We start from the raw sequence: 27,679 nt of genomic DNA on the forward strand, positions 1-27,679 counted from the left end.
AAGACAAGAATGTCAAAACAATTCTGACATTGAAAGTTAAATAGGGTTTCAGGGATGAGCAAGTCCAACCTCAAAAGATAAGGTGAAAATAGTGTCAACTCATATAATTAAAAACCAAAAGGAAAATTGAGCTGCTACTGTTAAGGAGATAAGGATTTTCCAATTGCTTGTGATGATTTCACACCAAAACCCTGGACAGGCCCTTACAATTTCACTGTGTATGCTCTGTGGCAAAATCCAAATCAGGTCGCTGGGAAAGAAAGAAGGTGCTGGGAAGGGAGCAGCAAACTGTTATTAAAAGTTGCCTTAGGAGAAGCTAGCTTTGGAATGCATTTAACAAACACAGATCAAACTTGGACACCAATCCTACCGCATGGAGGGGAAGGCAGAAAGACATTCTGGTTTTCCCGAGTTGACAAGCATAGATGCATGATCAAAAAGCTCCGAGCTTTAGAATAAGGAAAGGAATCTGAATAGCCATGGAGCTCAGAGATGGACAGGAGACAATGAGATTCAAGGACCTGATGACCTATTAGTCTTTGAATAAATTCTGAGCCTTAGTTCAAAGCACAGAGCAGCAAGAGAGGGGCCCCAGTCTGAGCTTTACCTTGCAAAAACAAATGGACATTTTTTATCCCACTGAGTTAAACAATTCTCCAGGCTAGTCTGTTCTCAGAAGATATATGAACTTAATATGCTCAATGTCTGCATTTTTAAAAAAATCACATATTTAGATCACTCTAGGGGCTGGTCAAACTATTTTGGGTGTTGTATGAAAACAGTAGGAATGAGAAGTCGTGCCAGAGGAGAAAAGTGTTAGCTGTGTATCTTGTGCAGGGACAGGCTGATATTCCTTTTCACTTTTCCATCCAGGCAAGGCAAGTTTTCTTAAACTTCCCCAAACATTCAAACATATTTTTCCAACTTTTCTTTAACTTATTGTACTATTTCTAGTTGCATCTCTTTTTGCATTAAGATAATTCATGCCTGGCCCATGTGCTCAGTGGTTAGAGTGTCAGCTGTAGCACTAAAGGGTCATGGGTTTGATTCCTGGTCAAGGTTGCAGGTTTGATTCTGGCCCCGGTCAGGGTGTGTGCGGGAGGCAACCAATTGATGAGTCTCTCTCACATCTCTCTCTCTCCTGCTCTCCCTCCACTGTGCTTCCCCCTCCCTCCTCCCTCCATTCCACTCTAAAAATCAATGGAAAAAATATCCTTGTGTGAGGAAATAACAACTACAAAAATATAATTCATAATATACTGTAAGGGAATTCTTAATAGCCAATTTATTTAGAAAAGTAAAATCATCTATGATCATTCTCTTAATTAAATTTTCCATCGTCTCATGATGGTGAAGCCATGGCCCACTTGGAGATCATCATTTACAGTCCTCAGGCTCCTCCAATCAATATTCTATCCACATGGAGAAAACTGCCAAGTGCTGGTACATCAGAACGTTTCTTAATTGAAATATGCAGGGTGATAGGCAAGAAATAAGGGCCTTGATGAGGGTCACTTACACTCTCAAGGACTGGAGTGTGTTTTTCACCAGGGGATGCTGACAGGCAATTGTCTGCAGGCCCAGATGACACCAGTGATGAGCTACCCTCGGGGACTTAATACTTCTATATGATTTGCAAACACTTTTTAATTAATTTCCACAAGCCCTCTGTTGGGCCTAGAAAATAATTTTATTCCTACAGTAATCATGAAAAATTTAACATTGAGAAGATTCAGTCAAAACTTCATTGGGGAAGATTTAAACCAGAGTGCCTTGATTCCTCACAGAAAGGGAATGATTGACAATCAACATAGGGTGGTGGGTTAATTTTTGCATAAAACAAGGGGGGTAAACATACCCTGCCTTTTCAAAGCCTGCTACAAGTCACCGAAAGAGGTAAAAGTCTGTTGTCTCCTGATTATTCAGCTTAGCTGTGATGCTATCTGAAACTGGGGCATCACCTTGCCACTCTCAGCTTACCACTGTCAAACGTCATGTCACAGGAGGGCATTCCCAATTTGAAACTATTAGGCTCAGGATTAATAACAGGGTTAAAGTCTGTGATATGAGTATTTTAAAAAATCTATCTTGCTCTAAAGTGTTACAATGTAATGTGATAACCTACAGGTCATTGGCATTTGATTATTCTGCCCAAACGTGATACTGCTCATGAGGGAGGTAAGGCCAGTATATTTATTACATAGCTTGAAAGGTGCATTGAGTTTGGCTCCAAGAAATAGGGTATGTCGAATAGACTTTGATGATCTTACTTCCAAGGGAAAAATAAAATACCGAGAATATATTTCATTTATTATTGTTAAATGGCCTTCCATAAATACAAGTAGAAACAAATGGCCAAACGTACTTTTCTTAGAGAGAAAGTCCTTCTCCCACCTGTATGGAGAGATGTATTGGGAAGAAATATTAACACCACCACCTTCTTGGCAAATAACCTCCTCTAAAATTGAAGTTGCTTAGTCTGTACACTTGTAACTATAACCATAAATAAAAATGAAAAGTCAGTTGGTGAGGGAAAATGCATATCCAAGTCCTAAATGCATCTAGTGCTAAAATAATAGTGGACTCCAAGGATTAAAAATAGTTCCAGGAATGCTCATGTCATCAGAAATCAGGACAGAAAATAATCCACACCAACATCAGAGAAAGGAATTCAGGTGAACTCAAGTCATGCTCACTGTGGGTCAAGACATTCACGTGGGAGCTGGGAAAATGTCAGTATGGGCAGCACAGGACAGATGGGCAGGCTGAGGGCCGCGTGCATAAAGAAAGCACACCTTCTTCGATGCTGCTTCCTGAGCACGTAGGATGTACATTCCAGAGTGTTTGCATGAAGGAGGCATCCACTTGTATGTTAGCATTGGATATGGAGAGATGCTGTGGCAGAAACAAAGATGAGACAGCCTTTAAATCACTTAGCCAGTCCTGACAGAAGCCACTCACCTGGAATTTCAAGGATTGAATTAAACAGCCTTGGTGTCATCCGACTCTGTCTATATAGCTGTGAAAGATTTCCTCCCCAATCTAGAAGGGGCTTCAAAGTGGGACACTTTATTCAGGGAAGAGGAAACATTTAGCTACAGACATGACAAATGTTGACTTCATCCCTTTAGCTGGATCCCTGATTCAACAGGAATTTATAAAATGTTTATTGTTGGTAGGATACAGGAACTCACAAATGGGAAAAATGACTTCAGTCTTTGGTCTAGGCCAGGGCTGGGCAAACTTTTTGACTCGAGGGCCACAATGGGTTCTTAAACTGGACCGGAGGGCCGGAACAAAAGCATGGATGGAGTGTTTGTGTGAACTAATATAAATTCAAAGTAAACATCATTACATAAAAGGGTACGGTCTTTTTTTTCAATAGTTTTATTCATTTCAAACGGGCCGGATCCGGCCCGCGGGCTGTAGTTTGCCCACGGCTGGTCTAGGCAATGTAAAATCTGCTAACAGGATTGGCATGAAGAAGCTTCAAAACTTACCTTTGGTATTTCTCTGATCTTCAGATATTCTACACATGTACCCCTCCTCCCCACCAGCCAAGGGCTTGATGTCAATAATGCTTGCCTATTACCTATTCCCAGGTGTAAACTCTCACCTGCATCTTCCAACCACTATGACATCTCACATGCTGAAACACTTCAAATTCTCTTTCTGTCTCCAGCATAAGCTTATTTCCTTATATCCCATTCTTTCAGGCTTGTTCTTCACTGGACAAGAGCTAAGCAACGTGATAAATTCACAGTAATGGCAACTAAAGAGTTAGCTGTCTCTGGAGGTCCCTGGGGCAATTTAGCAGAGTTTGCTGGCAAACGACCTTATGCTGAAAGGATAACTCACAGTTCAATTCCAGGCTCCTAGACAACCTGGCAGGGGAGAGGATTTAATCACCTCTCAAGTACACTAGGTAAAGGCGCCTGTCTTATCCTGTGCAACCTGCTATGGCTCTGTTCTCCTTGACCAACCGTTCCTAAAGGAAAATATTCTGAGAATGAAAGATGCCTGTGTTAGGAGGTACTTACAAGGTATCTTTCAGAGGACACGCTGACGAGGATGAGGTCATCTCCAATTCGAACTTTTTCTCCCTCGGACCTCTGTTTGGAAGCGGGATGTATGGTCCACCAACAGGCTTCTCCTACATAGAGACTCCTCGAGTTAGTCATTGCTTCATAGAAGCCATTATCTCTAATTATGTCCCTCACTGTTTTCCCTGATGAGAAAAACACACAATCTCTCTCCTCGCCCCCCCCTCCAGACCTCAATTTCTATATAACTGTAAGCATTCCAGTCAACCCCATGTCTGCTTTTGCCAAATCTATCATTCTAATTTCCTCTAGAGACAGACAATGTTGGGAAAGTCTTGGAGGCCAGAAGCTACAGGATCCTGAGTATTTTAAATACATATAGAAAAATGCTTTCTTCACAGGCACTTACAAATCTTTGCTTTAAGAATTGACTTCATTGAACGATTGATCACTTACAGACTTTTATATTTGCCCCATATCTCCATACATTCTACTAAAACATCAGTATTTCTACTGGGAATGATGAGAGATTTTCGAAAGGCCTAGATATAGAGGAACAAAGATAGGTGTGAAGTTGACAGCAACAAAGAGAAATTGACATTTTGATTAAAAGAAAGCAGATAGATGGTGTTTAGCCAAGAGAAAACTAAAACTCAAGTCTTTGGGGAAGAAAATGGGTGGGAAGCCAATCTTAATAAATAAGGCTATTCCTGTTGCATATTCTCCAGAAAGTCTCTAGAATTGGAGGTAACTGTTACTGTGAAGGCAACAGTAGAAAAGGGGGTTGAAAACAGGAGGACTGGCTGAAAGTTTTAAAGGAACATTTAACCCCCTGCATCCTTTTTTTCTGTCCTGTACAGCCAGATGGGTAACTCTTCTTCCTCCACCCACAGAAGACTGGAAGCTCAATCCATGGAATGACAAACCATTAGAGGTCTGGTTTGGGAAACACCAGGCTATGAAATAAGGAAGTAAAGAATACTGAAGAGAAAGAATAACTAAAATTCCATGTCCTGATTAGTAATCCCCAGCGCCTTTCTCTTTGCCTCTGTCCCTAAACTCCAACCCTCAGCTAGTTGTGATGCTGAACACTCCCCCAACCCCCACAACTTTAGGATTACTCTTTAAAGAAGCCTAATCCCCAATATAAAAGATACTGCTGTCTGGGTGCCTCCAGGTATGTGCCCCAGTCCCATCTGGATTACCTGAGGTGAGGTTTAAGGGATGGCACGTAACCACCACACACTCTGAGCTCCCAGTCAGCTTTTACTGCCCTGATCTAAACCTGAATGGAGACAAAGGCATCTGAGGAAGGGCTGAAATGAATGACAGGAGCAAAACAAAAAGGGGGAAAGGGACTTGGAAAAAAACAAAGATTACAGGCAGCCAAAAAACTTTTAAAAAAATCTCATAATAATAATTTCAGAGAGATAAGAAAAAGTACATTAATGAAGCAACAATGAATGTATCCATGAAGGCTCCCGTTAGAGAAAAACTTCTCTGATCCTGAAAAAGAGAGAAATAAGGGATTATAGGATCAAGTGGAACAATTCTCCCTCAAAAAAGAATGAAGAAAAACAGAAATAGGAAAGAAAATAAAATTAGAAAACCATTCTAGAGAATTTCCAGGATACAGGAAACAAGAACAGAGAAAAGGAAGGAAATTGACAAAGAAATACTGTTAAAATGTTCCCAGAGCTGAAAGAGAAGCATTTTCAGATTGGAATGGCCTAGGAAGTGCCTAGCACAGTGGAGAAGAGAGACCCACACCAGGGTTCATTCCTGTGAGACTTAGAACAGAAAGGATCCCATGTGCAGCCAGAACATTGTGGCATTTCTGACCTCAGGGCAAAAGAGAAGATCCAAATGGCCCCCCCAAAATATAAACAGGTCACACACAAAGGATTAGAAATTAATAGCCAGACCAGAAACTAGGAGAAAATAGACAAAAACCTTTGGGGTGCTGAGAAAAATAAAATTTCCAATGTAAAATACTATGAATTACTTGTGAAGCTGAAATTAAGAAACTTTAGATGGCAACTGACCTCCCATGAATCTTTTCTGTAAAAGCTACTAGATAATGGGCTTTAACCAGGAGGGAGAAAAACAGGCACTCCTGTAAATATGGAATCTAGGAAAGAGGCAAAGGGAATTCTCTGGATGATGGAATGAGATGGAATCTAACCAGGGGAGAGTGTCAGTTCTATGGAATAGTTTAGAAATGTATGAATGATTGGGCCACAGAAAATAAAACAAATAAGATAATTATTAACTACCAGAAAACTCAAAAATAAAAAAGTGAACTGAGCATAGTATATAATGAGTTTCATTTACAAATAAAAGTCACAGTTATAGCAATATAAGTAGTTAATGTTGATTTGGTAGTTACATGTGAATAAATATATAGGGAGAGTAGGAAGAAGACAGGAAAGAGTGGAAGGTAAGAGTTGTTTTTTTATTATTCATTTGGAACCATCAATAAATAATACCTAATCTGGAAAGAATAACTAAGTAGTATATTATGTTATTCATAATAAAAGCCTAATATGCTAAGTGTTCAGTCGTCCATTCAACCAATCAAAGTGTAATATGCTAATGATATGCTAAGTTCGCTCAACCACTCACTATGACATGCACTGATCACCAGGGGACAGTTGACCAGTAAACCGGTCGCTATGACGTTCACTGACCACCAGGGGGTAGACGCTTTGACCAGTAGGATAGCTTGCTGCTGGGGTCTGGCCGATCAGGACTGAGCAAGATGGGCCGCACACACCCTGGAGCCCTCCCGCGGTCCCTCCTCAGCTGGCCAATGTCCCGCATCTCTCCCCAGCCCCAATTGTGCACCAGTGGGGTCCCTTGGCCTGGCCTGTGCCCTCTTGCAATCTGGGACCCTTGGGGGATTTCGAAGAGCTGGTTTTGGCCCAATCCCGCAGGCATAAAAGACTAATCTGCAAATTGACTAAACGGTGGAAGGACCAGTTGCTATGATGCGCACTGACCACCAAGGGGCAGATGCTCAATGCAGGCGCTATCTCCTGGTGGTCAGTGCACTCCCACACAGCGAGCACCACTCAGCCAAAAGCCAGGCTCACAGCTGGTGAACGCAGCGGGGGTGGCAAGAGCCTCTCCCGCCTCCACGGCAGTGCTAAGGATGTCCAACTGCTGGATTAGGCCTGCTCCCAATCTATCAGTTGGACATCCCCCGAGGGCTCCTGGACTGCGAGAGGGCACAGGCCAGGTTCAAGGACCCCTCCCCCCTGAGTGCATGAATTTTGTGCACTGGGCCTCTAGTGTTATTCATAAACAAATGCTAACCAATACTGGAGGAACTGAAAGTAGATGTCCCAGAAAGAGGCAGGAATCCAAAACAGGGATGGGTGGGGCAGGAGACTGATCTTTTCAATGGGCATAGGAGGACTCTTTATTTCTTTAAACTATGTGTAGATATTACTTTGAATAAATTTAAAATTTCATGACAAAAGAGGTTGACCTCTACATTTGCAGGGAAATGTGATACTTGTATCTATTCTGTACTCTGGGCCACCAAGGGCATTTAGGATAAAGTAGGTTTTAAGTAGGCACATGGGCGAAGAGTCTACTTGTTCTCCTGCCCTCTCCTGGGAACAGCTCAGTGGTCAGGGCTGTTCCCAGAATCAATAGGATATGGGCCAGGTGATGACCCTAAAATACGTACAAGGAAAACACTAAAAGTACTGTTTTTTTTTTCATATTTATTTCCTCCTAAGTCTAATTCTACAATTATGTCTAAATGCTAAAAACAAGCAACAACAAAAACCCTTAAAAGGAGAAAAGAAAGAACTCAGTAATCAAAACCAAGGGAAAACTAAGGGGAAAATGATCACAAGTTATTTTAACTAAGTCAAATTATTTAATATCCTCCATGTAGTGGGAATTCTAGAATTGTTCAAGAAACTGCCTCCAAACTTCTCCTCACATTCTCCTAGAGATTAAACTGAACTATTGAGCATTTACTTGTTTTCAACTCAGAAGAAGTTTCTGAACCAAAGGTGCATTCAGAGAATGACCTGGCAGGAAACCGAATGGCACTCTGTTGGATTCTGAGTGAATCTCCTCTGGAAATGAGAAGTCCCTCCCCAGGCAACACAAATTTATCTGCGCTGTACACGAATTCTCCTTCTCCCTCACAAAGATCAAGCTGGCCTTCTTCAAGGATGAGTTTGAAATGGATTTGGGTGAGAGAGGTAAAATAAATTATTTTAAAAGGCTCTAGGTTTTCGTGAACACCTGGTTAAACCTTTTCTACCTGTCTTCTGCCAAACTCAGCTTCTGATCAGCCAACTTGAACGTGGGTTGGCTCATGTGTTCATCTGTCAGCAGAATTCATACCATATCTGTTTTTAGGAATTTTCAGGGTAATATCTGCTGCAACTTCCCTCTATTTTTATTGGAGGCTCTAATATTTAAAAAAAATAGATTTCCTGAACACATGAATAGAAAGTTTTTCTCACTTTCTTCCCAACTCTGAAAAAGTCTAAAGTCATTTTATTGATGTAAATAGAGTGACCTCATAACTTTTCTGATGACGTGCTCCAAGACTGACAGTGGGCTTATATTAAAGGCCAACTTCCATTCAGAATGTGGTACTTCACTCAATTTAAAATTTTCAGAGAATGTTGACGGATACTTAGAGGAAGGTGTATTTTAAGAATAACACTTTAGCTGAAAACAAAGCAACCTTAAATCAAACTCAAAAATATCCTTGTTTTAGGGGAAAAATATAATGAGCTGAGGCAGGCCCACTTTTTTGCTTTGTACAAATAGGAGGAGAGCAAGGGTTTCGCCTCAGGCATTCTTAGACACCACTGTGTCTGATACAGAAACAGCAGTTACACATGGTTTAAACTCCAGAGTTTTTATCTACATCACTTGCAAAATCAGACAATCTGCATCATTCCCTTCTGAACTGACAGTTTTAGAACATTCACATGGACTTTTGTTCTTTGGCTACCTAACAATGATCTCTTTCTCCTCCTTTGGGGAAAATGTTATGATGTTAAAGATTGCATCCAGGAAGAGTCTTTCTGCCATGGGACCTACGCTGTTTTCTCTTCCCTGGTCTCTCTTTGTTCCTGCCCCTTTTCCAAGACTGGGGCTTCAGCGTTAGGGCGGGTTCTACCCAACATTTTTCCAGTAAATTCTCATTCTGCTCGAGATAGCCTGAATCAGTTTCTGCTGGTTTCAACCAAGAATCCGGATTGGTACATAGCATAACTTCTAAACTGAGCAGAAATTCCATATGTAATGCCCTTGGCAGATGCTCAGATTGCCCATGAATGTTTCCAGCTGCAGGGAGCACACTACATGCCAAGGCCAGCTGCTCCTCCGCTGAATAATTGTAGGTATTAGAAAGTGTTTCCTTCACTGACGTGAAATATACTTCCTCTCAACTCCTATCCACTGCTCCATTGGTCTTTGGAATAACCCACAGCAAGTCAGTCCTTTCTTTGATACAATAACTGTAATATAAATAAATAACTATAGTTACCTTGACTGTCAATATTGTGACTAAACTAAAAATAAGTATATGATGTATATTGCTGGTGGTAAAAAACAATTAAGCAACATTAAATCATATAGTGAGAACTTTATATTATTTTTATTACTCCTTTAAACCTTCTATTTAAAAAAGAAAAAAGTTTAAATTTGGAACTTCTATATCATGAACACGTTTCTAATATTTGACAACAATGCTTCAATTATTTAATGACATGAGCTTCTTTTCATTATATTTATTTTTTATGGCAAGCAGTTCTAAAATTGTAAGTATAAAAGTAAGTAAAAATTTAAAGAAAATATAAAGTAAATGATAATAAAGTTGATGCACTGGAATGATAAAAACCATGATGGCCATGTCACTGACTAACATTTGAGAACATTTCTGTAGAAATAGCTGGTTCACAGCAGAATAAAATGGGACTCCTCCTTTGATCTGGACCCTCTACTACATCATTGAAGCCTTATTGTGCTTTCTATGCTTTTAGCAGTCATTACCATTGGTCCTCATCAGGAATAACTTCACTATTTATTTTCAGTACTTAACCATATAAAACTGTTTTTCTTTGAGACTGACCGACGGTGCTTAAAGCATCGTGTTCTCTTAGTCTTAGTTCCTATGTTTCCATCATGCATTCTTCATCATTCTCCAAAATTTTATCAGACCTATTTCTTGACCCCAGTGGTTAGTTGGTTTGGAATCCCAAGTGAGTAACATATTCCGTATCCTTCCCGAGACCCCACTGAGCAGGAGATATGGGAATGTGGACTTACCTGTGGCATGTTCCCGTAGGCCTACATCAAAGGCAAGTTTATCTGTCTGGGATCTTGATGTAGTCAAACATGTTAGATACTGTGAAACAAGACAGATGCTCGTGAAGTCATACTCTTTATCAGGTCTTGGCATCTCAACGCTAGTTGGCTCCCAGTTGTCAATGTCAACATTAAGCTACTGTAAAAAGGGCTTACCTTGTTCGTTATTATAATACTTTTGAAATACACTTTTACAATATATTTAAAACCTCAAAGATGTTCTTGTCTGGTGACCCTGTGACTTAGCTTATGTGACTATATGTTGTAGAGATAAGTTTGACATATTAGGTATGCTTTAGTTCAAAGACACTCTGAGAAACCTTTACACTGGAAACAATATAAATGGAACATAAATGACCAACAGTAATGGAAGGATTGATCAAATTTGGTATTTCCTTTTATGGTCTATTATGTTGCCATTAATTGCTTTTATCAAGATTGTGTAACAGCATGGAACAAATACAAAATAGCATATTTGTAGGGTTAACATATATGCAAAATTGAAATGCCTAGCAAGCAGGCTAAAGGAAACTGACAGAAGAAGTTATCTCTGGACAGAGGCACAGACCATGATGATTCCTTCACTGCTTTTTATTTCCCGTTTTTCAAATTTTCTGCGAACTTTAAAACATCTCAAATAATGTCTATATTTTTCCAATTATAAAACTACATGGGCATGCAAAACTTAACAATGATTTTAAAAATAACTTAATAAAAGGAAAAACAAACAAACAAAACCGTGGCCTGTTCCCCATTTCCTCTATTGACAGGCCCAGCGGCTGACCTTAGTTAGGATTAGCCTGGGAGGCAGACATGCACTTGGAAAGTGCTTTCTGGGTGCTACTCCTAGGTCTCTGCAGGCAGGAGATGAAGAGTCACCGCACTGTATGGAGGCATGTTTCACAGGCTCTGTTCTCAGAGCTGCTCCGAAAGGAGCGTGTAGCGTTTATGTTAACCGTGAGTGGGATTTTCTGGGAGGGCAGTAAATCTAATGATAAATAACATGGGCCTTCATATCTCTACCACAATGTTAGCCTGAGTTTTTAAGGCCAGGGAAAGTGTGCTGTTTGAGGTTTTGATTGTTGTATGTAGGTAGAAAAAGAGAGGTATTAAGGTTTTATTTTCCCTTATGGATAAGCACCGGGTTCTGAAAGAAAAATCATCACCTCTTAGTCCTAGAGATTGTCTGGGTACAAAGTTTCCCCACTCTCTAAATGTCCCCATCTCCTGCTTGGACAACCTTGCATTTGGTCATTTTTGTTCTCTGTCCTTTGCCACAAAGGGCTACAACAGATGAACGTTCAAGCTGAAAAGGTCAACTTTTTACCAGTGCTCAGGGAAATAAATGCTGCAATGAATGCATTATTTAAGAGGCAGCTGCTGCTCCCGCTGCCAATTTGATAGTTTAAGCTTCGAGATGAACTTTGCAGTGTGCTGCAGGTGTAAATGTGTGAAAGTGAAGTCTTGATTGAATTTAACAACTTCCATTAGAACAGAGAAAGAAGACAAATCTTCCTTCCACAGATAGCTAGTGAGGATGCCACAGGCAGCGACTGGGAATGAATGTGACTCGAGTTGGCACAGATTATAGTTGATTGAGATCACACTAGTCTCCTTAACACCCTGCCAAAGATCTACAATGTCTGGCATTTACAAATTTATTTAAAACTTGGAAAAAATTTTCAAGTTACATAAATTTTCACCATTCAGGATAATTTGGGGTCTAGATCCCTAATTAGCTATAGCCTGGCCAGCTTTCTCTTGCCTCTGGATTTACATAATACCTTCAAACTCTCCCAGCACTGAAGGCAGTGGATGTCAACCCATGTCCTTTAGCTAGTAAAAGAGGAAAGATTTCACAAAAATTTCATTTGGTGGATTTTCCACCTGTGCTGGTTACCCTTATATACTCCAGAAGTCAGTTACACCATAGTTTATTTGATCAATGAAGCAAATCTTTACTGAGAATCTAGTATGTCAAAGTACTGTACTTGGTGGGATTAGGTTTAGTTAAATAAAGACATGGTCCTTTCCCTCATGGAGTGGGGAAGAAGAGGGTCAGACAATATGCAAATGAAAGATAGAATTGCAAACTGAGGTAAGTTATACGAAGGAAATGCCAAGACAACAATGTTACCTCTGCTGTTAATTTGATCTAGACACTTGCTGGCTTCCTGTGCTTTTCCCCCTCTTTATCTTTCCCCTCCTCCTGGAATGGTGAAAGCGAACACCCAGTTGTGCTTACCATTCCGCTAAAAGAGTGCCGCAGGAGAATCGCGTGGCCATAGAGCAGGGTCCTGTGGCCACCTCCTTGTGCTGCCTGGTGGGGAAGGAGAGGGACAGTGTCAGCACGGGCCATTGTGGCCTCTCGCAAAGCACAGCAGCACAAGAATCCTATAAGACAAACTACAAGGAAAAGACACATTGCAAAGCTCCCAAGAAATTCATTCTAGAAAAGAGTGGCCAGCTAACGGGCGGGGGTGGGGTGCGGGGGAGAAGACTCATGACCATGGTCATGCAACATCCTTGGGAGAGGGTGTGTCAGGCCAAACCTCTCTTCCAAAAGGGCCCCTGCCTGGCATCAGCAGAGACGCAGGGCTGTTCTACCGGAGCAGCATGGCGATGAGATAGGCACTCCTTACCTTCCTTTGAAACTTCTCAGAAGCATTCAGAGTGAGAGAGAGAAACAAATGTGATGTAACTACAGGCTAGCCATAGAAAGGCAGCTTGGGGCAGGTGGGTGGGCACATTCTGTGCCTGGTGGTCTTTTCCCTTTATGGCTCTTGCGCCTTTTGCCCACTCACTTAAACGGTCCTATTTACCCAAATCTCACCAACAAGAGATAGCTTGGACATCGAGGCTTTAAAAGGGAAAATTCTGCAGAAATAGATCCTTCAGTTGAGGGACCATCGTGGTACCTTGGCTGCCTCACCAGGTAACTTCACTTTGGCTGTTGGAGCAGGAGGCACGAGAGAAGAGGCAGCCCTCTAGAAAGCCACTGTGTCGCTTCCTACCTTTTTCCTTAGTCGGATCCACATATAACCATTTCAACTGAGTACATGATATGAGACAAAACTATCATTTCCAGATAACATCGAAAACTGAAATCAACAGAAAATTCTAGAATATTTTGGCATCAACATTTTCAATCTTTTACCCAAATCTTTCTGTCATGTTAACCAACCTCAGATATGACCCAATTATTTTGATCACATACCCCTTTTAGGAAAAAAATATTTGCAACCCCCCCCCCATCCCCAAATATACACACACACAAAGAGAATCCAAAGCTTACGATTAAAATTAATCATATAGAGAAATTATAACATTTTCAAGGGCATCTTTTATGCACCACATTTTATTCGGAGCTACAGATTCACAGCCCAGGGACCTGGTCTGAGATTCTGTACTTCTCCTGCATCTACCCTCTATCAGAGCCACAAGCAACAGGGGAAAGCTGGGGGCATGGAGAGAAGGCAGAGGTTGGATAATAAAGCCTGGAGTGATTTTAATTCAACTCAACTTGGATGAACAGAATCACTCCATCAAAGAGATGATTTTTCATGTCATACAATAAGCCTAAAGAAAAGAAAAAACATAAACGTAGTATCTTGTTTTAAAAAAGTGGATAACTATCTATATGTAACACACTCTCTCTCTCTTTCTCTCTCTCTCTCAATATATATATATATATATATATAATATACTGTGGAGGAATTAAATGTTCTTCTTCACAGTATTTCCAAATTGCTTGAAATCATTTGAAATAACCTTAGCTGCTGTTTTTACAAATGTATTATTAACAGCTTCTGTTAAAATTAGTCATATTAAATTTTTACATCTTGTCAGTCCAACCGATATTTTCACTGTACATTTGTATTATCACAAGTTAACTGAGAGGTCATGATGGCTTATGTTGTAGGTGTATGCTCCCAAAGGAGTCTCATGTCTCAAATTGAACTACAGACTAAATCACATTTCCTAGTGTTGACCATGGGTCACACCTTCTTCCAGTCCATCTTTCATTTCTACCAAGTCTGTGCGTAATCATAAGTAAAGAGCCAAACACTGCTGACCCCAAAACGTGGCACTGAAGAGCCTATGCTCCTCCCTTCTCTGGCCCTCACGTCCTTTATTACGGTGACAAGAGAAAAGACACTGAGAGACGTCGCTCCCCCACCGGGATTGAAGGGGACATTACAGTCCTGGAGCGTTCTCCCAGCCCAGCTCCTCCCTCTATTAGGGCCACATTCTCAGCCACAGGTGCACATCGCTGGTTAAAGCAGAGGCTGCTGACTCCATTCCACAGCATTTGCTCCATCAGGCCTGGGGTGGGGCCTGAGAACCTGCATTTCCAACCCATTGCAGGGGACAGGACACTGATGCTGCTGGTCTGGCGACCACACTGAGAACTGCTGCTTTAAGGAAAGACCAAGCTTCATGCTAGAAGTGGAGGGGTTTCCTCTGCAGGAGCTTTGACCTCCCTCCTCTTCCTCCTCCTCCTCCTCCTCCTCCTCCTGTGAGAGCTACTGTTGGGCACACACTATGCCTCAGGTGCCTTATGTACCATCACAGCTCATTCTTATAACCCTCCCAGTTAGAAATGGTTTCCCACTTCACGTGTGAGGAATCTGAACCTCAAAGAGGGCATCTCGGCGCATGGCGTACAGATGGGCATGGTGGGAACTGCACTCAAAGTTAACTCCAGAACTTGAGCTCATTTCTCCCGGCTTTTCATAACATATTCATTAGCCTACTGTGTACAAAATGGGTGTACAAAGCACCTGGAAAATAGGATGCAAAATACTTCCTCAGCTCCACAATGAAGGGGAATTCGCACCATTGCTGGAATTAAATGAGCCCTAATTATACAGCAGGCACAGAATTACACCAAGTGTTGTACATGAATCAACTCATTTTATCTTCTTAATTAGTGCTGTGAAGTAACTATGGTAATTATCTCCATTTTACAGCAACACAAACTGAGGCTTAAAGAGATGAAGTAATTTACTTAAAGTTGTACAGGTTCCAAGCGCAGGACTAGGATTTAACAAAGACCAGGAATTTAGCCATATGTTCCATTGTCTCCTTCTGTATAGTCTGGTAGGGGAGATAAGACTGTGCATAAAAAAATTGTTATGAATAGAAACAACATGTCTGTTAAAAGAGTTAAAGACACAGAGCATTGGGACAGACCAGGAGGATAAAGAGTGTGGTAAGGAATAGCTTTATGGAAAAGGTAAACCATAACATCCTGACAGGACTGTTGACATGTAACGATGGTAAGAAAGAGGAACCCACATGGGTGAAGACCTGGAGGTGGAAAGTATGAAGTGCACATGGGGACAAGCAGACACTTGTTTCACTGATCAGTGTTGAGGTCAATGGAAGAAAACAGCTGGAAATGAGTCAGGACACAGATGCTGGGTGGGCTATCATGACTGTTCAATAGCCAAGGGGATACTGGTCAGTGTCACCATCAAAACTATACCTCAGGGAGATAACCCTGACTGCAAAATGGTGGGAAACTGGGGCGTTAAACCCTAGGGGCAGAAAAGATCATTCACTCATGCAGTTTCCATGAGAGCATAAGGAGAGAATGAAGATAAAAAATCTTGGAGTCATCCTTTACTCCCCTCTTGCTCGCATCATACTCCATAGTCATTCCAAAGCCCCTGTGGTGCCACCTTCAAAAGATATTTTGTATCCAACTACTCGGTACCCTACTGCTTCCAGTCTAGTCCAGTGCTGCCTCTCTCACCTAGACTATCATCACAGCTCCTAACACTGCTTCCTGCTGTAATCTCCCTTTTCTATTCTGTGTTAATATGGCAGGCAGTCAGAGAGTCCTTTAAAGACCATTGATCACATTATGTTACTTTCTTGCTCAACCCCCAACCTCCAACTTCCTTTCACCATAGCCTCCAGGGCATTGGATCAGGAGCTGGCAAATATTCATGTAAAAGGCCAGATAGTATCAGGTCTATGATCTATTTTGAGTTAATTTTCTGTACATGGGGACAAAAATTAGAAACAGCGGTCTAGTTTCATTCTTTTGCATGTGGCTTTCTAATTTTCCCAGCACCATTTATTGAAGAGGCTTTCTTTTCTCCATTGTATGTTTTTGGCTCCCAAGAAGATATACAAATGGCCAACAGATACATGAAAAGATGCACAACCTCACTAGCTACTAGGGAAATGTAAATCAAAACTAGAATAAGATACCACCCCACACCTGTTAGAATGGCTATTATCAACAAGACAAGTAATAACAAGTGTTGCAGAGGTTGTGAAGAAAAAGGTGGGAACATAACTGGTATAGCCACTATGGTAAAGACTATGGAGGTTCCTCAAAAATTAAGAATAGAGTTACAATATGATGGAGCAATCCCTCTTCTGGGTATCTACCTGAAAATTTTGAAAAATTTTTTTGCAAAAGATACATGTACCCCATGTTCACTGCAGCATTATTCATGGTGGTCAAGATAGGGAAACAACCAGTGTCCTGTGATAGAGGATTGTATAAAGATGTGGTACCTATACAAATGGAATACTACTCAGCCCTAAGAAAAGATGAAATAATGCCATTTGTGACAGCATGAATGGATCTTGAGAATATCATGCTGATTCAGACAAAGTTAAGAACCACATGATTTCACTCATATGTGGGATATAAAAGTAAAAGCAACAAATGAACAAACAAGAAAAACAAAAACTCATAGACACAGACAACAGTATGGTGGTTAGCAGAGAGCAAGAGAGGACATGTGTGTGAGAGACTAGTAAAGGGTAAAGGGGGTTAAATATATGGTGATGGAAGATGATTTGAGTTTGGGTGGTGAACACACAATGCAATGTACAGATAATGTGTCATATAATTGTACACTTTAAACCCATACAATCTTATTAACCAATGTCACCCCAATATATTTAATTAAAATACGTACAATAGAATATTAAAAAAGAAAAAAAGAAACCAGGTAGTAAATATTTTAGGCTTAGCAGAATACATATGGTTTCTCTTATAGTCTTCTTTATTTTAAACAATTTATTCAAAATGTAAAAGCCACCTCAACAGACCATAGGCTGGGTCTGGCCTCCGGGCTGTCCCTGCAACCTACTGGATCTGGTTCCCTCCACATCTCTGACTTCCTCACTTACCAGGCACACTCCACTGCAGGCCCTGCACATGTGTTCCCCGTGGCCTGGAATGCTCTTCCTCAATATTCTCATGGCTCATTCCCAGCCTTCTTTCCGTCCTGTGCTCAGATATCTCATTAGAGAAGTCTTCTCTCATCACTCCTTCTCATGGCATTTATTATTAGCCGATATGAATTCATATGTTATTTTGGATGTGTATCTACCCTCCCTACATGAACCATATCAACATCACTTTTATCAGTGCCTGGCAACAGGAAGCACTCTTTTTCACATTTCATATTAATTTTTCCTAAAGGAGTAAATAATAATTGGTCTTTTTGTATCCCTTTTACAAATGGGAAAAGAGAAACTTTCCCATGGTCATCTTGTGAGCTTGGATTTGAATTTGGGTCTAACTACAAATTGCACTCTTTTCACCATTTAGTGCTAATTTCTGGACTAAGATTCTAGGAACAAAGACTGCATGGATCTATTCACAAGGAGGATCCAGACTCAAGACCAGGAGACTTTATTGGGATGGCTGTTCTGTCTCTGCCAGCAGCAACCTTGGCTGCAGCCACTGGCAGGAGGAGAACATGTAGTAGTACCACCTCACAGGACAGGGGTGGGGCAGGGCAAAGCTGGTGACGTGCCTTGATGCCATGTCCAGAGGAAAAACGTTCCACTAGATCATTAATTCAATCATCTCACCAGTAATTTCAAAATTAATTCCATCACTGACATTTCTTTTGGTGATTCCCGGAGGACATTGCCTCCTGGTAAGATGAACCTATTATAGCAACAAAGAGGAGGGAGAACTTCGCTTCTCTCCAGGCATACACTCATGCATGTTTCAAGACTGTTAGATCTCAAAACTGCCTTCTTTTGTAGTTGGAAACCCCAAATCCCACTTTGGAGGCCCCAGGTTCTAGAAGGCCCCTTGCTGAATGTGTCATAACCTAGGAAGGCTGCCAGGGCCACCCTCTCAGGGGGTTTGGGGGGCATGACATCATTTTCTGGATGTGCACACGCGCTTGCATTTTCCTTTCCTTCCTGACCCCACTTCAGTTCCACTCTGTTAGGTTATCAAGGATAGAAAGAAGCCTTTCTGGAAAGTCACAGAATAACATTCCCTACCCATGCTAGAGGCCCTTTATATTTGCCCAGGAGGTTTACTTTGACACAAGTGACAAGTAAATGAGAATTACGCCATTTAAGTAAAAAAATAAACAACACAACAACAACAATAACAACAAAAAAACAAAACCCAAACAAACAAACAAAAAACCCCAGCCAAATAACATTGAATAGGAGGGGGAAAAGCAAGTAACCCAGTATTTTTAGTTAGAAAACATAGTGAAAGATTCCATTCATGATTGCTACAAGATATTACTCTTTTTTTTTTAGGAATTTACTTAGATGATGAGCTAGACCTTTAAAGTGAACCCGAGCTAAATCTTTAAAACTACAAACCTTTATGCTATAAAATGAAGTTAGATTTGGTGACATTCTCACTGTTACAGAATGAGAATACTAGTAATGTTTGTAAATGCGTGTTCTCCTAAATTTAACGTATAGATTTAATGTGGTTTTAATAAAAATTCCAAGAGGGTATTTTGGAAACAACCTGCTATAAAATTAACTGGAAATATAAATAGTAAAACTAATTAGCAAAACTAATTCATTTTGGTAATGGTTCAAAAAGAAGAACGTAGCACAGTATAGGCAGTTCATAAACCAACCTAAAATGTAGCATACAATAAAGCAGATTTTTAGTATAATGGGGAGAATGGCACGGTTATTAAGCACAGATATGTGGATAGCAAATCAGAAAAGCATTCAGTAAGATCCACAAGAAATATGAAAGATAGATTCTGGATAGATAATAGAGTTAAATACTTCATTTAAAAATTAAATTCTAAAGCAACTAGCATGTAATCAATAGTCCACATCCCTTTACAGACCTAATACTTATCCATGCTTTAAAATACAGAGGAACTGGAAGGAAACAAAAGACAGATAATGCCAAGATGACAAGACTTCAAAACAATGGAAACATCAACATTTAATAGACTACAGACATTCTTTGTATCATTTTGACAAAAGAGGTAACATCTCATTGAAATGTAGAAGAAAAACAAGCATCATAAAGAAATAGAAAAAGGATAGGAGTAAGCAATTCATATCAGGAATAAAATTAAAACATATGGAAGAGATTTTATTACCTCCAAGAAGATAAAATGAAAGGAACGACAATTCAAGCAATTTTGGTATATCATTTTACATCATCTGAATTTGAAAAAATGGGGGAAGACCCTAATACTGTGAGAGTTGCAACCTAGCCAGTGTGATCCAATATAAGTTGGCACTGAGCAAAACCCTTTTGCAAAGCAACATCAGGATGCATGAAAGAGCCATGTGAAGACCATAATCCTTGCTGTGATAATTCTATTTATAGGAATAATTCAAGAAAAGCAAAACAATAAAAGTGTACATACAGTTGTGGTAAGAGCATTATAATAGGGACAAAAAGAAACTTGGAAAGAACCTAAATATCTGAAAGAAAAAATATTATCTAGTAAATCACAGGCTTCTTCAGGATGTTCTATCCTGTGACCATTAACGACCATTAAGGAGCAAATGGAAACACAGACAGTGTTTACCATAAACCACTGGGAAAAAGGCAGAATGCAAAATGCCTTTAACAATTTTATTTATCCAGCAATGACCAGAAAACTTATGAAAATGAATATAGCCATTTGGTTTGTTGCAGAACCACTGGACTTTTGTTTTTCTGAATTTTTGTTTTAACACTATTGCCATATTATCATTTTAACAAAAAGTATGTGTGTATGGAGGGCAGCAACAAGCTGCATGTTTTTAAAGAAATGGAGTTCTATAAAAGTGTTTTGTCTATTGGTTACAACTTTAGTTGCTCAAGATGTGATTAATTTGCTAGAATCCTTAATAAATGACTTTTCCTACTTGAAAGATGGGCCGATGCATAGCAAGCCTGCCTGCTTTCAGGCACTGACTACAGAGTGTTTAACGGAAACCCCCCAAAGGCAGCTTTTATCAAAGATACCTGTGAAGCTCTCCTAGTTCCCTCAGGCCCAGTTTCAGACTCCACGGGGGAAAAAATCGCTTGCCACAGGGAATCACTCCTGCTTGTATCCCAAATGTCCTGGCTCTTCTGACCACCCTTGGTGGACCTTCACCGGGGATCCCATCCTTGTTCCTGGAGACTTGGTTTTTACACTGTTCCATGCTCCCCAAGGCTGCCTTCCCAGTCACCAGATTGCACTTCTCCCTGCTACTTCAGGCCATCAACCCCTTCGGGCCAAACTCCCAAGACCCCACTCAGTCACGTCACTTTTCTTGGCGGGGTAAACAGATGGGACTGTCCGTTCAAATGACACCCAAGGAACTGCTGGGGCATTTTCCAAACAGGTCTTGGACTGTAAACTCAGGGTAACAGGGACGATTCTGCCTCTTTAGTAACAGTTAGAGCAGCACACTGGCATTTAGAAAGTGTAGTCCAGGAGTAGGAGGACACATGCACTGATTAGTCCCGCCTGTGATCTGGAGTCAGAACCAGAGACCATGACAACAGAAACAGTAAGCACATTCCTGCCCTCGTAACCCACTCCCTACATGTGAAATCCTGAAAAACCCAACACAGGACATAAAACCCTTGTCTTCACCACCTTTGCTGGATCAAATACCCTACTCTTCAGCTGGGTAGTAACCAAGTCCAGCTTTTCCTGGCCCCCCCCACCCTGGGACATAAAAATAATATACAAGTATAAGGAATCTTTTTAAAAATTTGATACCTTGATGTTCTACTTGCAATGGGATGGTTAATATGGATCTAAATCTCTTAATCAGAGATTCCTGAGTCATTGGCCACAGAAGGCTCCATCATCAGGACGAAATCCCCTGAAAGGGTTTGGGGCAGTCCAACCAGGAAGGCACAGACCCTTAGGATAAATGCACTTGAAAGGAGGCCTCGTTCTTGGCATCCTCCATGGGCCTCTTGGGATAATGTTAAATATTAAAATTATAGAATTTTAATGACGTTCAGAAAAAGAGGAGGAAGGTGTGGGAACTGACAGTCCACTTCTCCAATTTCAGTGATCATGGCAGTCTCCCAGGTTGCCTTACTGAAATAAGGGCCCCCATATCAGAGGCTGCAAAGCACAATGGGACCCCCAAGAGAAAAGGCTAAATCGGGTTGGCCCTCTGCCTATGGCAATCACTACTTCCTCTGCTGCCGTGCTCTCGCTGCAAGGTCAGCGGGGTGACCTTGACTCCAGGGAGCCTGCCTCCCACACCTTCAGCATGCCCACTCCCCATCACCACATATCACAGGACCGACGCAGGGAGTGCTCCAAAAACTGTATACAGAGACAGGCTATTCTCTCTTCTCCTTTTGTCTTTCATTTTTAAGAAGGGAAAATAGGCAAAACCAAGTAATCCACCTACCCATGCCTGAAGCCCCCCCTCCCCCCACTCTTCTCAGGGTTTCTAATTCATTGAATTCAGCCAATCCACCTTCTTGGAGGCATCCAGAATGATTTTATTCTCCTGAGAAGATTTGGCAATCTCATTTTTGTTCATGTTATTAATTTCACAGTCATATGGAAGGATTTCAGGACAAAAGGATAAAAGGCCAGAGACTGATTTAGGAAAGCATAACGTCTGGGTCATAAGCCTCATCTTCAGAAAGAATCTGCACAGCTATGAGGAATTCCCTCCCAGGAAAATCTCTTTCACACAGGTTGGCCCAGGGGGTAAGTAAAATCTGGGATGTTCAGATGAATTAGGGATAGTAGAGGTGCTTCTGAGTTCATCATTTCCTGTTAGCCCTTAAAGCCATGAGAAGTAAGAGGCCCTGGATGGTGCAGACTTAAGCCCTGAATGCATGACTAAGGATCACTGAGCAATCCTCTGCCTTTCTAGTCTTTAAAAATAAGAGTTTCTGATCTATGAAAAGGACAGATATGTGCAACCATTTTCCTTCTCCTCTCTCCCAATCCATGATGTTTAGGAAATGAGTTAAACAAGATTCCCATTAGGGCTGGGATTTTACAAACACTGATTCTCAAACAGGTGGGTAAATAATCTCCATTGAGGGGACAAAGGTGGCTGCTGGGATGCCTCCAGATTGGACATGGGGTCACTCTGTGTTTTTCTGTGCTTTTCTTTGAAAATAGATGCCACAGGGAAACCACCCAGCCAGCTCTGACGTTTCTTATTATGGTCCCTTTGAAAAGAGCAAATCGGCAGGAGGTATTTGTCAGGGCATTAATGACATTTATCTTGATGACAAGTATACTTTGGAAAGAGGTGAGGCAATCATTTTCTTATCTCCCTACACCCCCCTTATCCCAGATTTCTAAGAAATTGACATTGCCAAGTTCAGTATTTACATAAAAGGACTCAGTCAGCCAGACTTGTTTTCGAGTCACTGCTCTAGTTTCTACTTGAACCACCCATACTAAGCAGACCTCTGACAAAATAGTGGAGCAGCAGCCACAAGGAGTGGAACAGCAGCCACAAGGGGTGGAGACCAAGAACTTTGTCCAATCATTTCCTTCTACCCAAGGTAAAAATATAATGAATATTTCCTGCAATGTGTTTAACATCTGAAAGTTCAGAGTAGCTTGACCTGAAAATTCAGACAAGGTCTCTATTATTTCTAGGGAAAAAAATCACTTTCACTGTTCATTCTGGAGATAATAAAATAGGAGTTTTTTGTTTTGTTTTTTAATCATAAAATTGCTGTTGAGCCGTATTGTATACAAACAAATCTACCCATGTGGGCTATAAGGAAGAAGATGAACTCGATTATATTTTTTGTTTGACCCTCCTCCCTCTCTCCTGCACTCCTTAGTCTATTTTTTCCCTCTCCTGATTTCAAGCTACAGTAGGTCCTTGGGTTACGTCGGAGATCTGTTCCTATGGCACAACGTAACCCAATTTTCGCCGTAAGTCGAAACCCACCTACATAAGCACCTATGTCACTCACATGGAGCACATACACAGGAGTAATGAAGTGAAACAGTAAAAAAAATTTAAAAGATAACAATTCCTGACCTTTACTTATGGTAAATAAATAATAAAAAACATAAAGCACATATGTACATATGTAGAAATGACAGAACTTTTTTTTTTTTTTATAAATAAATGGGAGATGGCGAGGTAACCATGAAATGACATACATCGAGTCCGATGTAAACTGAGGACTTCCTGTATATTATAAAGCCATAGTAATCAAAACAGTATGATATTGGCATAAAAACAGACATATAGATCAATGGAAGAGAATTGAGAGTCCAGGAATAAACCCACACATATACAGTCAACTAATATTTGACAAGAGAGCCAAGAATACCCAATGGAGAAAAGACAGTCTCTTTATTAAACGGTGCTGGGAAAATTGAATAGTCACATGTAAAAGAATGAAACTAGACCTTTACCACTCACAAAAATTAACTCAAATTGAATTAAAGACTTGAATGTAAGACCTGACTGAAGTCATAAAACTCTTAGAAGGAAACATAGGGAAAAGGCTCCTTTTCACATGGGTTTTGGCAATAATTTTTTGGCTATGACACCTAAAGCAAAAGCAACCAAATAAATAAGTGGGGCAACATCAAATATAAAAGCTTCTGCACAGCAAAAAGAAACAATCAATAAAATTAAAAGGCAACCTGCAGAATGGGAAAAATATTTGGAAATCATATATATGATAAGGGGTTAAATATACAAACTATATATAAAAAACTCATATAACTCAGTAGCAAAAGAACCCCAAGTAATAATTTAAAAAAATGAGCAAAGGACCTGAATAAACATTTTTTCCAAAGAAGACAAACAAATGGCCAGGAAGTACATAAAAAGATGCTCTACATCAGTAATCATTTGGGAAATACAAATCAAGACCACAATGAGATATCATCTCAGGCCTGTTAGAATGGCTGATAAAACAAAGATATAACAAATACCGGTGAGGATGTGGAGAAAAAGTAACCCTTGTGGACTGTTGATAGGAATGTAAATTGGAGAGCCACCATGAAAAATGATATGGAGACTCCTCAAAAAATTAAAAATAGAACCAGCATATGAGCCAACAATTCTACTTCTGGGTATTAATCCAAAGGAAATGAAAACATTACGTCAAAGAGATATCTTCACCCCCATGTTCATTTATAATAAATAGTCAAGACATGGAAACAGTTTTCTGTCAACAGATGAGCAGATAAACAAACAGTGGTTTATCTTTACAATGGGAAACTCTCCAGCCATGAAAAAGAAGGAAATCCTGCCATTTGCAACAAGACTAATGAGCCTTGAGGGCATTACGCTAAATGAAATCAGTTGGACAAAGACAAAGACTATGTGATATCACTTTCCTGTGGAGTACAAATGAAGGGACGGGTAGGGAGTGGGGGTATTGTGTGAAGGTTGTTAAAAGGTACAGGCTTCCAGTGATAAGATAAATAAGTATAGGGATGTAATGTACAACATGAGGACTATTGAGTGCTTTTTAAATAAAGGACAGCCCGGTACAATATAGCTGTTGACCACGGGAAATCGGTTACCTTAAAGCAATGGTTCTCAGCCTTCCTAATGCCGCGACCCTTTAATACAGTTCCTCATGTTGTGGTGACCCCCAACCATAAAATTATTTTCGTTGCTACTTCATAACTGTAACGTTGCTACTGTTATGAATCATAATGTAAATATCTGATATGCAGGATGTATTTAGGCGACCCCTGTGAAAGGGTCGGTCGACCCCCAAAGGGGTCACGACCCACAGGTTGAGAACCGCTGCAAGGGACAGATTCCTTTTATACAGGGTGATACATTTGGAAAGACAGGTGTAAATCTGGGGAAATGTTGAGTGATATTGGTTATTCACAAGAAAGAAAAGTGCCAAGGTTTATTAAAGAGATGATAATGAAGTTAATGTATTTTTTTAAATGCACAGCCAATGAGTCCTTATGGACAGATGGGGAAGGGATGGCAGAGTGGAGGACCATTTTGCATTCCTGCCAGTGCAGAAAAGTCAGGTGAAACAAAAAATCAGTTGGAAGTGGACCTATTAGCACCAGGAATCAGCACCTTAACCTATTACTTCTGGTTGCCTTGGGAAACAGCTCAATCTAATAAAATCTAATCTGAGATTGCAAATGAAGTAAATCGTGTCAGAGGTGAAGCAATCATGGTCTGTCTAGGTAGCTCATCTAGGGGACACGCAGTAAAAAGCTTAAAGGGGATCTGTGCCATAGGAAAAGGCAGGTAATGAGATAAGAAACTGGAATTCCATATACACAGGGTAATGAGACTGCATTCTTGAGAGAGCCCAGGAATTCTGTAGTCCTATTGCTCACCCACTGGCTTTGACTGAAATCAGTGTTGCTAATAATTCATGGATGTATACAAGCCTGTTGCCCTGCACGTCCAAGTGGTGGCCCTGAAGGAACAATGAACTTGGAAACAGCAGTTACTCGTCCTCCTGGTGACCCAGGTCAATTGTCTGAGAAGAGTCTACAGGGGAGGCCCACCTGGGTGGGCATCTGGGATAGAACAAGGAGTCAATACCCCCCCTAGAATTGACAACCCTGACAGAGAAGAGGTTCTGAAATGCTAGCATTTTGTTTAATATTCACCCTCCTTTTCCTCAACTATTGGAATCTCTAGATTAAATAGGTAGAGAAACATGTTTTGAACCCATTTATAGGCTGAAAGAAAGAATATGAATTTGAGATATTATTTTACATCAGGTCATTATTCCCCAAATTTGTGTAAACCCTAAAATTGGATCAGAGTTTGCAAACAGTTCTTTACCAAGCTGGCATGAGAAAACTCCGCTGAGGGCAGGACACAGGGCACAGCTGCCAGTGTTGAACCAGGGGGAGACAGTTCTACAGACGTTGGGGCAAAGTAGCCGGGTCTCTCTCCTGGTCTCTGTGCCCCCAACTACAAGTGCAAAGTGCTGCATTAAGTTAGAGAATCAGCCCAGAGCTCTCTCTGCTTGACTGACTGAAGCTGCCTCAGTACTTAGGACTCAGTTACCTGTAGGACTGATAAGATAACCTCTGGAGATTTCTGAACCCCAGTAGCAATCCTGAAAATGTTGACTAGCGAGTCATAAACAATTATTTGAAAGATATATATATTTTTAAAAAGTAATGCATTCAACTTACCTTTGTAATATCTCGCCAAAGACATGAAAATGGGTATTTTCCCGAGTGGCTATGCCATGAGTTCTCCTCATTATCCCAACCCTCTCTGTGCTCAGGGAGTCAGGAGAGAAAGCACCTTCTCAAGCAAATTCCTAAAGACTGATCTTCAGCAGAAACCTGCGCAGCACGGGCTGCATTGACTTTGTAACAGCTCAACCCCTTTAGAACAACATCCCTGCTCTCCTGCCCAGAGCCCTCCTCCACCACAAAAGCAGCAGAGGAATGGGGGCGGGGAACCCAGCTGCACATCATTTGTGAGATGGCAGCAGGTGATTCTTATTGACATGCTGCTTCCACTCTTCTCCCCATAACAAAAACAGGAGGCACAATGGGTGCCTATCATCTCAGAGCACCTCTCCCTTCCATCACCCACGAAGATGTGAATAACTACAGATAGGGCACCAGCTAGTTTTAAAAATATTTTGTAAAGCGACAGCTTTTAAGCCACAGGAAAAGGCAGGTAATGAGATAAGGTAGTGTTTGGGTAAAGAACTAAGAACTTGTTACTCACTGGAACAAGTTCAAGAACCTGTGCAATTTCAACAAGAGGAGCAAAACTGATCGTCACCACAGGTGCCAGAAAAGGCATTACAAGAAAGAAAGAAGGCTGTTACCTGAACCATCGCTATCATTTCCCAAAACCCCCACAAACCCCACTTTATGACCATTATACTACTAAAAAGTTGTACACCACTTATAAAGTTGGCTAAATGAAACAACTCCTACATCGTCTTCATTGTCCTCATTTTCCCTGCTGACTTTTGAATCCTTCCTCAAGGACAGACACCAGGACAGTGGCCAAAGCTGTTGAGGAGCTTCCAATGTAGCCCCGAGCCCACATTTTGCAGGTGGGCAGACCAGGCCCAGAGAGTGGCAGTGCCCAGGCCAGAA

General features: G+C 40.9%; 1 protein-coding gene across 1 annotated transcript in view; it reads right to left on the bottom strand.

Moving 5' to 3' along the window:
* The window catches only part of RYR3 (ryanodine receptor 3), a 370,839-nt gene that overhangs the window by 298,870 nt on the left and 44,290 nt on the right, over window positions 1-27,679 (bottom strand). The window contains exons 4-7 of the mRNA XM_036346438.1: window positions 12,640-12,714; window positions 10,356-10,434; window positions 4,041-4,153; window positions 2,796-2,895 (exon numbers count right to left, since the gene is read on the bottom strand). Coding sequence (XP_036202331.1) covers window positions 2,796-2,895; window positions 4,041-4,153; window positions 10,356-10,434; window positions 12,640-12,714 — 367 coding nt within the window. The remainder of the gene's footprint in view (window positions 1-2,795; window positions 2,896-4,040; window positions 4,154-10,355; window positions 10,435-12,639; window positions 12,715-27,679) is intronic.

This window comes from Myotis myotis, unplaced genomic scaffold (assembly GCF_014108235.1).
Source record: "Myotis myotis isolate mMyoMyo1 unplaced genomic scaffold, mMyoMyo1.p scaffold_m19_p_1, whole genome shotgun sequence".
NCBI classification, from domain to species: domain Eukaryota; kingdom Metazoa; phylum Chordata; class Mammalia; order Chiroptera; family Vespertilionidae; genus Myotis; species Myotis myotis.